Source organism: Rhinolophus ferrumequinum, chromosome 16 (assembly GCF_004115265.2).
Source record: "Rhinolophus ferrumequinum isolate MPI-CBG mRhiFer1 chromosome 16, mRhiFer1_v1.p, whole genome shotgun sequence".
Classification (NCBI taxonomy): Eukaryota; Metazoa; Chordata; class Mammalia; order Chiroptera; family Rhinolophidae; genus Rhinolophus; species Rhinolophus ferrumequinum.
The window spans coordinates 15,532,109-15,548,494 of record NC_046299.1 but is presented as its reverse complement, the minus strand read 5'-3'; the positions used below and the strand labels follow the sequence as shown (position 1 = coordinate 15,548,494).

Below are 16,386 nucleotides of genomic sequence, written 5' to 3'. Positions count from 1 at the left end.
CATTCCATTTGGCTGGTGGTCATGGGACTGAAAAATCAAAGGATCCTATTTCTGTTCTAGACTATTATCAACTTCCTGTGCAAGCACGGGTGATTTTCTCTTCTGCAAAACCCGAGGACAGAATACTAGGTGTCTCCTAATTTTCCTTTCAATTTTCTGTCCTAAATAGGAAACAGAGAAAACCGAGTACTGCACAGTTGCAACTCTTTCAAGCTTACGAAATACATTCATTCCACCTAATTTCTCTTCAAAAACCCATGGTGAGCCTATCCCCATACAGTACAAAGGACAGCCATGTGCACTGAGGTGATTGATGGGACTAGCTCAGACTTCCTAGACACGCACAAGAGAGCCGGACTCAATCCTAGCTTTACTGTTCCCCAACCCTATGCTCTATCTGTTTTATTCCTTTTATTAAAAATAATAAAAACTGGTTTGCAAGGCTACATAAAACCCACAGAACAAATCTTGTGCAAGCCTTCCTTTTCATAGATCAAGGACTGAGATGCATCCAGATGACAAGTGACACCATGCAGGAGCTGTGGTATCATCTAGAGATGGGTCATCAATGACAAGGCTCAAGACTACCATGTCCCAACGTAGAAGCATCTCAACATGCATAGAGGGCCCACGCACCATTATCTTAAAGACCACTTCGGTCCAGTTACCTTGACGGCTTTACTACTTCTCTGAGAGGAAGCCATTTGGAAAGGGTGTTGATTGCCCTCCCCGCTCCCTGGTTTTTCTGAATACACTGTGCAGAACTGTGAAACTCCAATTTTTGCCAAGGCAATGTGTCTAGAGCAGGGGTTCTCAAACTTTATATGCACTAGAATCGCTAGGGGCTTATTAAAACAGATTGCTGGGCACTGAGGTGAGGCCCAAAGTATTTGCTTTTCCAACAAGTTCCCAGATAGCGCTGAAGCTTGCTGGGCTGGCAATCACACTTGGGAGCCACTGGCTACAGGCAGTAGCCATGTTCAATCCCTCCCTGAAGTCTTGTTCTCCTTTCTTTTTATGAGGTGAAGGGAGACAGGTGTCTCTCTTCCCCACCACGCACACCCAGAATCCTACAAATAGAAGTGGGGACGTGCTGCTCGCCATCTCAACAGAGACATAATGAAGCATGTGAATCTGGCCTCAAATCATCCACAAGTAATAGAAGTGAGCTTTGTGGGATACTGAAAGGCTAAGACAGATTACATGGGGGACCTCTGAGGGTTTCTCTGCTGTCTTCTCCTACATGGTTCAAGAAGCAGCACTTAAGATATTTATAAAACTTTTTTACAAGTAAATTTGAAGATGGTGTAAGTTTTCAGGTGATAAACACCTGAATATATGAATTAGCTTCTTGGTCAACTCCAGCAAGACGCTCCCTGTCCCTTCATTCTTCCCTGAATACAGTGACCATATAAACTATGGTCCAAACCTAGACTCTTCGGAGAGTCCAAGGGGGCATTGTTAATTATGAAGGGACGGTTGCAGGCAAACGAGGGTCTAGGTATAGGATCACCCCACCAACAAAGACCCCAGAAAGAAACAAGGAGAAAGGTTATCTACATCGCTCTGGCCTTATGCAGCCACCTCGCGTCTACAAAGTTCTGTATCTTAGCTTTGTAAGTTCAGGACTTTCAGCAGGAATTTGAGGGTGTGTCTGTCTGTCTGAGGTCTTTTCCTTCTAATTTTCAGCCAACCTGCAATATAAAATGGCAAGATGTGTTCCCATGAGGCTGGGCATTGACTTTGCTCCCTCGTTTATTCCAACCCCTTCGTGTCACAAGGAGCTTTTACACAGTATCAAGCCACTGACAGTGGCAACGCCGGCTTGTTTTGCTGTCTGCTTTCCTTACTATGGATATGGCAACGAACCTGACATCCAGGGCTGCCTCAGACACCCATTGCCCCACGGTCCTCATCACAGCCTTGCTGCAAGATTTCATCCGGGCTTAACTCAGAGGACCAAGGTCAACCTTCTCCCCACAATGTGGTGCCTCTGGCTCCAGGAAGGAGTACCGGGAACAGGTCCTTTCATTACCTTCTTTATCCTCGGTCAGAACACATGAACTGGCAGCTGACACGACAGAAATGGCCCAGAGAGGCAGTTTATACGATCCATAGGTTGTTGTCCCAACATGTGAAAATTGGTGTTTTCATAGGAAAAAATAATTATTTCAGACAAAAATTGACATTTTTGTTTTTCACTCAGAGGATCCGACACTAGGCCTGCCCGTGTGTAAAGGAAGGGAGGCAAGGAAGAGTTGAGAAGAATGGAGTCATGAAGGACAGAAGAGGAGGCAGGTCGGCTGTGGGAACTAAAGGTGCTACAGCAGCATCTCAGGTGAGGCCAGGCCGTGGTGCAGACATCACGGACATTGTGGCCAACAGTTAAGAAAATATCTCTGTTTCTGTCAAGCAAGTATGTTAGAATTTTACGAGATATACATGTAGAAGACAGACTGCAAGTGTTAAAAAAGGGAATGAATAGGACTAAAATTAGGGAGTACAGGACTGAGCAGTAAGAGATTAGGCTTCAAAATCAATACCCACTTAAAGAGAGTGAGTGTCTATAAAAGTTTGAATTTTGCTGTGGTGAGGTCAGCTCACGTGTGGGGGCAGCAAGAGAGCTGCTCAAGCAAAAGAAAGGACGAATGGCACGGTCATGGCAACAACATCCCCGAGGAGATCAGAGGGGTTAGAGCAGGGAACCGAGGGGACGGTCTTGGGTGCCGGCTTCACAGCCAGTTCGTGCACACAAAGGGCACGGAGGGCATCGCCGGGCACGTGTTCACCACCCTTTCCAGAGAGCACGTCCTTGCGAGAAAGCTGCATTGGGACGCTTTTGAAGGACACAGAAAATAGTGCTCTCATCATATACTTGTCTTACTTCTCAACAAAGTAAGATTCATAAATCTTTTGAGCAATTATTATGAACTAGTAGGAAAAACCCAACACTTCAGTACATACTTTTATAAACTTAAATATATAAAAATATGACAGAAGCTCCAAGTTTGAAGGGGCCCAAAGAATATGACTAATGTTACTATTTACTAAGAAGAACAATAGCTAAGATAGAGATATCTACATCTCCAAATGCTTGAGCAAATTTGAAGAGCTCTGAGTCAATAATAAAATCATGCACTGCAGGTTCATAAATTTATGTAAGACTATTTCTTATATGCATTTTAATAATGTTCTATGGGAAGTCAAGCACGCACAATTATTTGTATAATGAATTATGCAGGGAACTTTTAACTACAAATGCAAGACATCAAAAACATATTCATTTTTTGGTTTATTAAAACAAAACTACATTTCTGTGCTTCTTACAATACATTAACAGGCATGAAAATCAATCAATGTTTCCAAATAAGTGTCACTCACAAAATCACACACTGTTATTTCACAGTACTTTATACTAATTCTTCTTACAACAATTTAATGTTTCTTTGTACAACGGGCAAATAGTTTAACACCTTCCATCAAGACATTTCAGAGCTTTAGGTGTTTAGAAATCAAATCACAAGTCTCTTTCAAATGCAATCATTAGTTTGTATTAAACTAAAATGCCAAATGCCAAGTCTCAAGTTTCCAAAAAAAAGTGTTTTAAAAAACAGACTTACATCCCAATTAAGTCTTACAATCTTCAATGATCAGTCCTGTCATTTCTAAACACTAGAACTATCTGTGGATAAAAATCTACATTCAACTGTGCAAACTTTTTCTTCTCGATTGGAATTAAAAATCTTAATTATTTACCCCAGTTAATCTTTGTGTTAATTTTGCTACTTTCAGTGAAAAACCCAGGATCGTCGACAGCTGATCTTTCCATCAATGGAAAGAGCTCTGACCACCTATATTACAGTTTTCTGTGCTTAATGTCTCCTGGGGAGAAAATATACATCCATTGAATATAACATGATTGTACAAAATGCATACAAATTCTGCCTCAGTGCCATCTGTTATTGTTTTGTCCCCTTAAAGAACTACCTAGTGTTTCCCAAAATGTACTTTATGGGATACTACTATGAAAGGTTCATAGATGTCCCAAAGGGGAAAAGGTCCCCAGGTCGCATGTTTGGAAATGCTGGGTTAAACGGCCTTAGTACTGAATCCTTATTGACCTAAAGTGCACTGTGAGTTTCTAGGAAAGAGGATCCACATCCAAATTTACTTCGCCAGCAACACTTTTCCTACAAAACAACTATGAACATCTCACAGAGCACTCCGATTACATGGAGAACTCTGGGAAATGCGTTTCCCCTTCGAGTGACTGGAAATCCTGCCTCTGAGCTTACATTCATTGCAATCCCCCAAGTATTTTCTCCACTCACGCCCATGACTTCAAGAGACTTCATAGAGCTGAGAAGGAAAACTCATAGTACTTTCTCCATTACTAGTTCTACACATTTCACACTAGGTCTTTTTTCCCTTTTTCTTAAAATTTAAAAGAGCAAAAATCCCTTTCCCTCTTCTGAATTACTTCAGAGATTCTCATTTGGAAAGAGTGCAGTTTCATATTGCTTATTATTGGGTTTTTTGTTTGTTTTTTTAACTTGACTCACAGTCTTTCCCTGGAGGGCATGCACCTCAGTTTTAGAGAAATGCAATAGAGTAAACTGTAATAAATTATTTACAAGCACCTAGGTTGTTTAATCTTACATGGAAGCCATTCGCTTTTGGAAAACAATGAGAACAAATCTTTAAGCAAAACAGTGCTATCTGGAAGCTTTATTGTGATGACGAATGTTGTTTTCAGCAACGAGGCACTAAAGAAAGAGTTGTGTTAGAATGAACTCAAGAGTCAGCTTGTCTGGATGAGCATAACTTTGGTTCAGATTTTTCTTCCTTAGAAAAGGTTTTCAAAGCACCAGTTAATTACAAAAAGCATGCATATTTATTCTCACAGTGAGTTACGTGGCGAGAGAGCTCGTGAACCATACATTGCATTCCTCAAAGCATCTGATTAGATTTCTAGAAAACAAACCAACGGAAAGGAAAATAAAGCCAGCGCAGCCACTGCTCCCTGCTCAGGCTGGCAAAGCAGAAGTTGTGAGCCAGGCGGCAGTACCCACTAGGACGTCAGCTCGACCTTGACGTTCCAGATCATTACACAGAGCTGGAGTAATCCTTGATCTTTCATTTAGAGGATGCACAAAAGAGACTAGTGAAATGCTTGCTGGCCTAGATAAGGAACAACAAGGGGAAAAATGAGCCTCCCAAACACAGAGCTGCAGCCAGAAGAAGCAAAGTTCTTCCACCCGAGTTAGTAAAAAGGACCGCTCCAAGGTGAGGGTCCCACTCAACCTCAGAGCCACTCCAACACAGACAACGGCTTAATGGTGCGAGTTCCTAGGAAGAAAGAACGTATTTTCAATGGGGAACAGGAGGAGTGGGACATCACGACCGCACGGCATCACTGCTCTGAGTTTCCAACGAGACGTTTCATCCAACGTGAAACATCAATCAGCAGCCTTCCCTCTCCGAACACACACGGTATTCATGAGATACTACTAGTGTTTGAAATCCAAGCTTATGAAAGTACATACTTAATTCTCAGTACTTTTATATTAAATTCAAGGACTATTGCAATATTCATCAGGAAAAATCCCTCATTCCATAAGATCATGGAGAGAAGGAACAATGAGCTGTTAGAAAAATGTTTTACTATTGCATGATCTGTAAGAAATCACAATGATCACAATTGACTAACACGTATGCTCCCTGCTCACAGAAAGGCACCTACCCTTATGGACAGACAAGTTTTCATAATTATCTGCTGCTACATAGCATCAGGGTTTAGGCATAATACCCATGAAATTTGTAAAGAACCATGTTTTTCCCTCAAAGCTAAATATCCACGCCTCCGACCATTTACCAGTCAGTAGGGCCACCCCAGGCATTGCACAGGTTGTACACTGCACAACTCAAGTGGGTACCAGTCACCTGGACTAGGTGCAGTGCACAACCTGGACGCAGTACATGACATCCTGGGGTCAGAAGCCTGCAGCCAGAGCACTTTCTGCTAACAGTCTAAGGCCAAGCGAACCAAGCTAGGACAGTGGCTATTTGGTTGGAGAATCTCCAAGAAACGGCTGTACCTGTGAGAGGCAGGTACCATACAAGGGGGGGGGGAGAGGTACAGACATAAAACAGAAGTTGTTTTTAAGTACTTGCTGGTCATTTAAAACTCAATGGCACTTTTTTGTATGAGCAAACTGTTTCAAAGTCGGTTTTCTGGCCAAGTTTAGCTTGAGTTCTGCCAGCCAAATTTAATTCCTGGTGTTAGCTGTTTGATCCCATTATCTCTATTCCTGACCTAAACTAATGTTGTGTTTTCATGTAGCGCTTAACACGCTTTCTAAGTCTGACTTGAAAGGACAGCACAGTGATACCTGGCTGTGATGCACCAGCCCATTCTTTTGTAAAGCACTTTGGGATGAAAGGTGTTCCCATTTAAAAGTTAGCTACTATTGACAAAGATAAAACTGGAAAAAAAATAAAAAATAAAAAACACAGCAAATGGATGACTCAATTATTTTTAAAGGAAGCATTAACTGTTAATCAGAAAACATACCAATGAATTCCCCGACTGCACTAAGTACACTATACAAGATTCAGTTCTGGAATACAACTAATGACATTTCTGTGTCCTTCACAGTAATTAGTCCTTAACAGTTATACTTAAAAGGTAAATTTTTAATAAACTCGAAAATAATTTTTTGAGATTTCATTTTGTAATCTATTGATTAGGCATTGCAAACGGAGGCTGAGGTCCCCCCACAGGGTTCTCTGTAGGCTGCTGTGTCATCTCAGAGTTGGGATGATCACAGATCCATGGAGGGGAGAAGGCACTTGTCTTCCAGGAGGTCACATCAGGACAGGTCTGGCCTGACCACACAATGGCACCTTCAACTCTCGAGCCCGAGGATGGCCCCCGAGGGACCCGTCCCGTGCCCTTCACTTGCCAGAGGTGCCACACATCACCTACAGCACCACAAAACTCAGAATATATTCTAGGAGTTTTTGCCGGTTGCACTGAGGTAGGAAAGTGCTGCTGAGCTCTAAAACAGACACTCGCTTTTGTTTGGTCTCTTTGAAAACCTAGAGAGAAAGTTTAGATTAAATTAAACACAAACCAGAAAGAAAAGGACATTTCTGTCACCAACCCTGACCTGTGTCCTAGACCCCAAGAAGCAGTAAGGCATATAAAACGATAGCGTGGCTTTAAGTACACCTCCATGTGGGTGTCTGAGTGCAGCGTGGAGAAGTTATGGGTGCAGGTGTGGGCTTTCTCAGGGTGGAGTTCAACCAGTATACTACACATTAAAATTTATGTTAGTATAAAGTTACAAATAGTCCCATACAAAGACCACCAGTACCTCCATGGAAGTCATGTCCCACATGCTACATGAAAGTAAAGGGTACCTGAGGATACTTCTAACAGTATCAGTAAAAACACAAGAAAATAACTAAAAATCATATGGCATAATTAACATCCCTGCCAAACTGCAGCAGCAACTTGAAACACATTGACACCTATTATATATAAACAGTTTTGGAATGAAGATGAATACCAGGAAAATTCTGGAACATTCAAGTAAATCTATTCAGATGGGCCTCACCTTCAACATGCCCCACCCACCCCCAGAAATTTGTTCACGATTAATCCAGCAGAAACTGCTTCTCTCAGGGTCCACCCCAACACACAGGTGGCTCAGGTGACTAGATCTAAACAGAAAGAGAACAGAAGTGAATGTTTATACCACAGGTAGTGGACACTTACCCCAATATCCTTAAACACTTTCACAGCATTCTTCACAAGACAGTATGTGGCACTCTCAGCTGCAGAGAAAGAATAAGACCCTGTCAAGTATTTAGACCCAGCAAAGCCCCAATATCCCCAGTAAGGGAGTGTGGACACTGAGAAGAGAATTAGAGCACGTCAGCAGACTGGGGTCGAGCTCCATTTCTGATGACCCGTGAGGTGTGAAATGATTTGCTGTTTCTTTAAACCTACTTTGTTATCTTTTATGAAAAAAGAAACAAAAGGGAGAGAAGAAGAAAAGGATAAGGAGAGAGATAGAAAGAGGGTTGGGGGGAAAGAGGGGGTGGAATACTTAAAACATCCATCTTGAAGGGTTTTCGTGAGAATCAAATGAAAGCGTGTGTAAAAATTCTTTTAAACCACAGAGTGAAGCACACAAGATTTCTACAGCAGTGGAACCAGAAAGAGCACAAGTCTAGAGGCCAGAAAAGAAGAGTTCTAAGCCCAGGTTTGTCCAATAACTAGCTGTGTGACCTGGGACAGTTTCCTCATTTATAGAGTGAGATGACGTTACCTTTCAGCGTCGATCTAGAGCAGATCTGTGTATATCTCTAGAGGGAGGTCATCTCTAGATCCCTTACGTATGTCAAAATTATTGATTCAAAGTAGTTTCAGACCTAAACCATAACTGTATAAAATGCTACTCCCGCCCCAATCACACTCTTACGCGTAAAGAACAGATAACACCAAGTGCCAGCCAGGACGTGGAGGGACTGAAACTGACGCTGCAGGTGGAAATGGACCACTTAGGAGCCACTTGGCAGTGCCTACCAAAGCCGCATATACCGTGCCCTGTGACTGGGCAATTCTCTAATAGGTGTACACCCAACATGACGAGTACATGTGTTCACCCAAAGACATATTCAGTGTTCATAGCAGCACTATTCATAGGAGCTCTGAACTGCAAACAACCCAAGTATCCATCAATAGCAGGACAAATAAATAAAATGTGGTAAATATTTATACAATGGATGACTACCAAGCAGCAAGGATAAACAAACAACTACATACAACGCCCATGATTCTCACAAATCATGGTAAATGGAAAAAGCTAAATATAAGAGTATTTAGCGGTATCACTCAATTTATGTAACATACGCACACAGGTAATAGTAGGAATCTATAGAGTGAGAGGTGGTCAGGATAATTTTGCAATTTTCTCCCCCCCCCCCCCCGATTTTCTACAATTAGCAGATTCCTGTAACCGAAAGAGTCATAGCTTTTCAAAGAAGCCAACTAGTGACATTACATACCATACACTGCAACACTTCTTTCTGTCCTGCTTAGCAGGTATTTGTGCAGCTTCTGCAGGTATTCCGGCTCCGGAACAGGGCCACTGAAGTTGTGAATGAAGACAGCAGCAGAGCTATAGGCCTCCAGCAAAGGGCCCAGGAGCCTCTGCAAGAAGGTGATGAACTGCTGGTGCTCCTTGGATTGGCTCACCTGGGAGAGCAAGAGCGGGAGGCAAAGTCACGGAGAAGGGCCAGAAGAAACAAAGTGCTGACAGAGGAGCTTCCTCGGGAGAACAGCAGCTTGAGAAGATGGCCTCCCACTGACTGTCACTACACAGGAGCCGCCTACGGCTCTGTGTGCACGGGATCTCTGCTGAAAACGACTGCTGGTTTCAAAATGCATTCTTTACTGTAATCACTGACTTGTACAGTATTTGAGGTTTGTGTTCATCGCGCAGCTGCCCAGAAGAAACTGTCGTACTAGAATGGCATAATTAGGACATGTTGTCATCACTGAAAATAGCTGGTCCCGAGGTTAGACCTTCCACGGTTTGAAGGCTGGCTCAAAGCACTCAAGTGTGCAAAAAAGTCACATGGCAAGAGCACCAATCATCTCAGCCCTTCCCAGTCCCCACTTCCTGCCACCCCACATGTCCTTCCGCCCACAGTCCGGCAGAGTAGGGAGTGATGGTGGGAGTGATGGAGTGCTTTGTGGCAGGGGTCTCACTGTACCCACTCAAAACATACATATTCAGATCAGCCCCTGTGGACAGGGGAAGGAAGATCACTGCCCCATCTCGGAACCAGTAAGACCCAAGATAGAAAAACTTCAAAATGTCATTTGGAATCTCCAGAAGCTATACCTCCTGACTCTGTGTGTGTGTGTGTGTCTGTGTGTGTCTGTGTAAACTAGGCGTGTTATCCCACTGCAGAGAAAGTAATCCACTTAGGGCATTCAGAAAAGATGGGTCATTATTACTAACTTGTAAAATTACAAATTAGACAAAACTGATTTTTCTAAATCAGGGACATTCGAACTTTTAAAAACCCCAATTTTCCCCTGTGCTAGGATTTGTTGTAATTGAAGGCAAAGAATTCTCAATGTATGAAATTTGGGGAGGGATGGCGAGACTGAGGACGACTCAAAAAGAGCCACCAGAACAATGACAGCTCAATATTAATTTCTCTGCCATAGCTCGTGTGCTACTGCCTTGCTTTGGTGATGACTGAACAAAAATACTGCCCATGTAGGCGTGAGTGCAGGTGTGGGCACACAGGCTCGTAGCTGTGCCTTCTGATGAGGGTCACACAAGGTGCCACCCAGAACACTCTCCTTCCTCAAGCCTCAGACTCATTTCCTGTGCCATTCATTGACACTCAGCCTACAGTTTAAGGCGCTAATTCAGCTCAGACAGTGTGTCTTTACTCACGAGGTAGAGAGCCCCCCAGCTGGTGTGTGGCTGCTCAGCTATGACTACGTCACCAAGAACCGGCTTAGCAGAGGCTCGTTAACCTCATCTCTGTGGCAACATAAACCTCCACGCGTCACTGTTAACGGCCACCGGAATTCTTCACCACAGTACCTTCAGGTAGCAATCTCGCTGCTCCTCACCAAAATCACTGTCTTCATCTTCTTCATCACTTCTCCAAGACAAAGGTTCAGGAAGCTTCTTGTCCCACTGCTGCTCAGCAAGACCAGGACTAACATCTTCCTGATCATCTTGCTATGCCAAGGAGATGACGAACAGTAAACAAACATGCACAGGCGCACGAACACCTGCCAGCTGGACCCCAGCCAGGGCCGTTTTCTTTCCTTCCCTGCCCCACTCTTCTCTGTCTAGCCATTTACAATGTCAATCCACTTCCTTTTCTAAACCCAAAATCACTCAGGAGACAGCAGGGAAGGAAAAAAGGAAAGAAAAGGGTGCGAGGAGAAGAGCTACCAGACACAGCAAATAAAAATATCTTCCCTCAACTCCCCTAAGTTGATATCTGCTTTCCCAGGCCACACCCTCTATACCAAAATCTACCAAATTTAAAACAAAACCTCTAAAGTGAGAAGTGCATGTGTGCAAGCTACAAGCACACGGAGAGGTAAAACATCTCATCTTAGAAGGCCTACTTCTGGATGCCATGGAATTAAGTCCAGCTATGTCTCAGAGGACACCTGTTACACGAAAGGAACCTGAATATTAAACAATCCCAAAAGATGTTTACTCTCCCCACTCTGCTTTTTCTCTTCTCTTCATTTGGACTTAACTATATATCAAATGTAATTATTGGTTAAAACAATTGGCAGAAAACAAAAGGAAATGAAGAGCAAGAAACTAAACAAAGGCAAATAAAGGAGATCTATTCCTCTTACCTCTGCCACTATGAGAATGCCATACTGGATAAACCTTCCTACAGTTTCGTGGCAAATTTGGTAAAATGTCTGGCAGGGCTGAAAAGACAAGACATTTAAAAGTCAATATCACTATCCTACACTTCTTTTTTAACAAACAGAAAACACGGTACACGGTAGCTACCAAATACCTCCATAATATCACCCACCTCACTCCTGCAATTTCCAGGGCCCACCCTCTTGATCAGTATGCATAGTCATGGGCACAGCCATAGAAGAGACCTTGTTCACCTGACTGGCAGAACCACCTGCAAGGGGGCTCCTGAGCTCAGTCATTCCCTCAGTGGAGCAAGGCCTCGGAAGGGCTGCCTATCAGGCCCCACAACCTGTTTCTTTCTCTCTATAAGACAATTTCTCCGCAAAAGCTAATGTATAGTAAATATTGTACATAAAAGTGGTGAATGAGGAAACACAATATTCAAATAACTCAATAAAGACCCAGGAAAAGGAAAAAGGCAATCTGGGAGCCTTATCTACCCTATCCCCTCCCACTCTGAACCCCAAGATTCATGCAAAACAGATTCCCCAACAGAGCCACCAACATGCCATCTGCAAAGAGCTCCACGGAGGAGGGCTGTGCTCACAAAACATGTGCTCATAAATGTCCTGGGACACAGTCATGTAAGTGGAAGAGAATACTAGACTTTAAATATGAATTTGATTCACTGATGATTTTGAGACTAAAACATGTTTCTACTGATTTATATGCCTCATTATAAATGTCCACAAATACTTGAATATAACATAAATGCTCATTAGTACTGCTGGACCTTAGTTTCCCTGTTTATAAAGTGAGAAAGGTTGAGCAGATGATTTTTAAGACCATCTCTGACCCTTATCTTCTGTGGTTCTATCATCCATGAGTGGGCGTCTCAATTATTTACAAACTTCTGACCCAGTGCTTTATGTGCAATAAGAGTTCCATAACCTTGGATCTGACTCACGAAGAACATTGAGCAATCTGTCCTAGCACACCTCTTAGTTGCATGAAGGGTTCACTGGAGCAGTGACTCTGAGAGCAAACCCAGAGAGTAAGCAACATATTGGTTTGGGGGTCACTGAGACCCAGGAGCAGAATGTAAAGCTTCAACAATGGACCAAAAACTCTCTAAGAGAAAAACAAAGGTGGTTTGTTTTCCTAACAATGTTCAAGAAAAAGAGAACAGGCAACACCAAAGAGTTGTTACTTACGAGAGAGATGGTACCTTCGTTGGAGAGTAGATAGCACAGGCTAGCAGCCTTTCGCACCAGCTGCTCCTGGCTGATCAAGCTGGGGGACACGCCGGCAGGCCCCCCAGCACCCCTCTTGTTCAGAACTGCATAAAGGCTGCAGGCTGAGAAAATAAAAGCACCAATGAAGTTGGGAGCCTCAGAACTCCAATAAAAACATCCACTGGCTCAGATAACTTGGGTTACCTTAACAGATTGTTAATACAACAAAAATAATTATGTGCATTCACTGGAGAATTTAAGTGAACCCCTCAGCATTCACTTTTCATGAGGCCATGTGATCCCAGCTCCATCAAACACCTTCCTCAGGGGCTCCAATGCCCTCTGCTCCTTCTCCTCTGTTCCCTCTTGATCACAAATGAGCCCCCTCCACGCACTTCACTGCCATGTGTACACCTCGTCTCACTTAGATTTTCAGCTCCTGGATAGCAACACAGTTCACCTTCCTCCTTAGTCATAAGTATAATACTGTGCGTACAGTAATTCAGTAACTACTTGTTGAATTACTGTTGTAAAAATAAGCTTTAAATAATGATACAGCAGATTATATTCCTACTTGAAAACTAAAAATGTAGCAACACATTCCCTTAAACAATGGCCTGTCATCCAAACTGAAGTAGACACCACTATATGTTTAAGGCCCCTTTATTTTCTATGGAAATATTTCAGGGCCCAACATACCTATGATGGCCTCCATGATAAAAACATGGAGCACCCCGTTGCTGTAAAAGTTAAGTTCAAAGACTGATGGGACAGTTGTGCTGGGAGTAATAAAAAACTCGTCATTCCTGCTGGTGTGGGTGATTGTGACGCAATTTCCCAGCAGCTGTATGGCATGCATGACTACATCTTCTGAATTTCCAGAGAAACCCAGGTCAAAATCGCGAGCCAGGACTTCCTCCTTCATCACAAAGAAGTCCTCCACCAATGTGGAGAGATCAATTCCCTAGAGAAAGACAGAAATGGTCTTGTGACAATGGAAAACTTACTTCCCAAAGGCCCAGAGGCCAGTCCAAGGACTTATTTTTGTTTTCCCCTGGCTTTCCTGCAGCTCCCTGTCAGCACATAAAGAAAAAGGGGCAGAACGCTAATGCAGAGAAAGTGAAAAAAAATGGTTAAAAGGCTGGTCCCCCAGGAATGTCAAGATACTGATATTCCACATCCAGAGAAGACTCTAGCTTTAACACGTGATATGAGCATGTAAGATCACAAAGGGAAGAAGCCATCATCTTAAACTAAGAAGCATTTATTTTTAGCAAGAATTTCTCTCATATAATACTTATCTGACAAATATTTACTGGCACTGTTTGGTGTTGAGAATATGGCTGTGAGTGAGACAGACTTGGCGTCTCCCATCATAGCACTTAGACAAGTGCATTGTGGGAAAGTGGAATGTGGTCCTAAACACAAGTCTAATAGCTTAGGAACCATGAGCTATCAGAATACATACTGCATGTCAATGAAATACGCCTTATTTATGTTAACTGTATTACTCAATAAGGTCTCTAAGGTATTTTTTTTTCACACAGATATCTTCTTCCATCAGGTTTGTAAGCTCCTGTGCTCAGAGTGTTTAGCTTATATTACTGTTTATCTCACAGTACTGGCCAGGAGTGGGCCAAATATCTCAGTGAGTAAGTATCGAACCAGCTGACAAAGCATTTTCATGCTTACTATTTAACTCCAGGAGACACTGCAGACATACCTGCCTGTGTCTGTAGAGAAGCAGGCAGGCCACGATGTGTGTTGACATAATGGCACAGGATTTACTAGCAGCTGAAAGACAAACACAAAGCTTTAGTTGTACATTTTGAAAATATAGTTGAAACTTTTAAAGTACCTAAATCTTAAATAGGAGTACTTAAAACTATAAAAGTCCTCTACGTTTCACATAACTGTGATTTACCAAAGGGAAGTCACAACACTGTACCACGTTCTGGGCCAGTGGAACCTCATTAGCGATCACTATTCATCATATAACAGAATTCATTCTACGGTAGGTCCACCTTCAATCCGGGCCAATGGAGTTTAGTTACTGAATGACCAAGAGACACCTTTCTGGAACAACCAAGACCTACAGTCTAAGCCTGTTCTACACGCTCTATAGGGTGTCCCACTGTGTTTCTTCACTTGTTCCTGGGTGCAGTGTACTGTAGCTGCACATTCTATGCTCCTCCCACAGCTATTCCCCAAGTTAAAACAAAGCCGCAGAGGGTAGGAAGGAGTGGATTCCAAGTCAGAAAATCTGGGCTCAAAATCTAACTTCTGCATGGACTAATTTCATGACTTGGAGGAAATTACTTAAATTCCCAAGCCGCAGCTTCCTCACTGGTAAAATGAGAATACCGCCTATGGTAGTTTTATTGGGCTGTGTGAAAATGAAATGCATTAGCCTGCCACAGGACCCCTAGTAATGGTACTCAATATATTTTTATTTCCTCTTTTCAACTTGGCCCAGAGGTAGGTCAGATGTAAAAAGGAAGGGGACAGAAATACATTTGAGAATGACTATAGTCCATAACCCAGTACTCTGAATTTGTAGAAAATTATAATCACATAAATAAAACATGAGAACATCTATGAAATAATCTGGAATAAAGGCACCATGTGAGTTTTCTGAGATGATAGTGAATTCATGAATACTTCATTCACAATTGATGTTGTCTCCAGTGTTTAAAAAACAAAACAGTACCCAGTGCCATATATGTAGTCACTAAAAAGAAAATGTATAGAGTCTTTTAAAAATGTGAATAAATATTTGTGTTACCAATGGAAAACAGCATGATATAAAACTGTAAAAATTATTTTTAAGACTAGACAGCAACACTCCTGGTTAGTTGGTTAGTGGGTTTTATCTTTATTTTCCAACTTTTCAACATCAAGGATGTATTATTTTTAGCATCCAGAAGTGAAGCATGAACAAGAGACACAATCAGATGTGCTGAAGAAAGAATGTTCTGGCCCAGAGGAAAGCAGGAGTAGACGCAGCTGGAGTGGAAGGAGTGAGAAGAGGTGAGGAAACTCCACAACAGTGTCAGCAGGAAGTGCTGAGACCTGACTGGGGATGGGGCACAGGAAATGGCGAGGTGATCTCAGCAGGCTGTGCACCGAGGGACTCCGCTGCTGCCATGGCATGATGAAGGGGCCTCCACAACAACACAACACTGCTTTCTGGAACTGAAGGAAGGCTAACGCTGCCCTCAACTCACTCGGCTCTGGGTCACGCCCACTGAGATTATGTATCCCTACCATTATCCCTGAGAAGAGCATAAGCTCTAGTGCAGAACCATTAGCTAATATGTACTGCCCACAGCTAAAACAAAGCTTTACATATAATAGCCTTTCAGCATCTGCTGAGTAAAAATAATCATGGCGTCAGAGGGAAAAGGAACATGCAACTATAAACCTAAATGCTGTACTGTAAGTTAGTTCAAGGAAACAAATTCATGAGCAAAAGAGGCAACAAATCACTTGAGCAAAACTATTTTTTTCAAAGAGTAAGAACTACCACATGAGCATCTACTGATTGTCGGGCACTGAGTGAACTGTTTTCCTCAATTACCTCAGACCCCCACAGCCTCACCTTCTTGCTAAAAACTGACTTATCACCACCTGTGTATCAGGTAATATGATAGAACCAGAAGAGGGGCTGGACTAGAGCAGATTCCAAAACCTGTATGGTTGGCATGACACCA

The 16,386-nt window shown here is 42.7% G+C and overlaps 1 protein-coding gene across 6 annotated transcripts in view; it reads right to left on the bottom strand.

Moving 5' to 3' along the window:
* Positions 1-3,279: 3,279 nt before the first annotated feature.
* Positions 3,280-16,386, bottom strand: part of GPAM (glycerol-3-phosphate acyltransferase, mitochondrial) — a 61,434-nt gene continuing 48,327 nt past the window's right edge. For all 6 annotated transcript variants that reach the window (XM_033130247.1, XM_033130246.1, XM_033130244.1 and 3 more), the window contains 8 exons: positions 14,397-14,467; positions 13,373-13,637; positions 12,653-12,795; positions 11,423-11,500; positions 10,641-10,781; positions 9,079-9,268; positions 7,784-7,842; positions 3,280-7,101 (listed from right to left, as the gene is read on the bottom strand). In XM_033130247.1, coding sequence (XP_032986138.1) covers positions 6,985-7,101; positions 7,784-7,842; positions 9,079-9,268; positions 10,641-10,781; positions 11,423-11,500; positions 12,653-12,795; positions 13,373-13,637; positions 14,397-14,467 — 1,064 coding nt within the window. In that variant the 3' untranslated portion in view covers positions 3,280-6,984. The remainder of the gene's footprint in view (positions 7,102-7,783; positions 7,843-9,078; positions 9,269-10,640; positions 10,782-11,422; positions 11,501-12,652; positions 12,796-13,372; positions 13,638-14,396; positions 14,468-16,386) is intronic.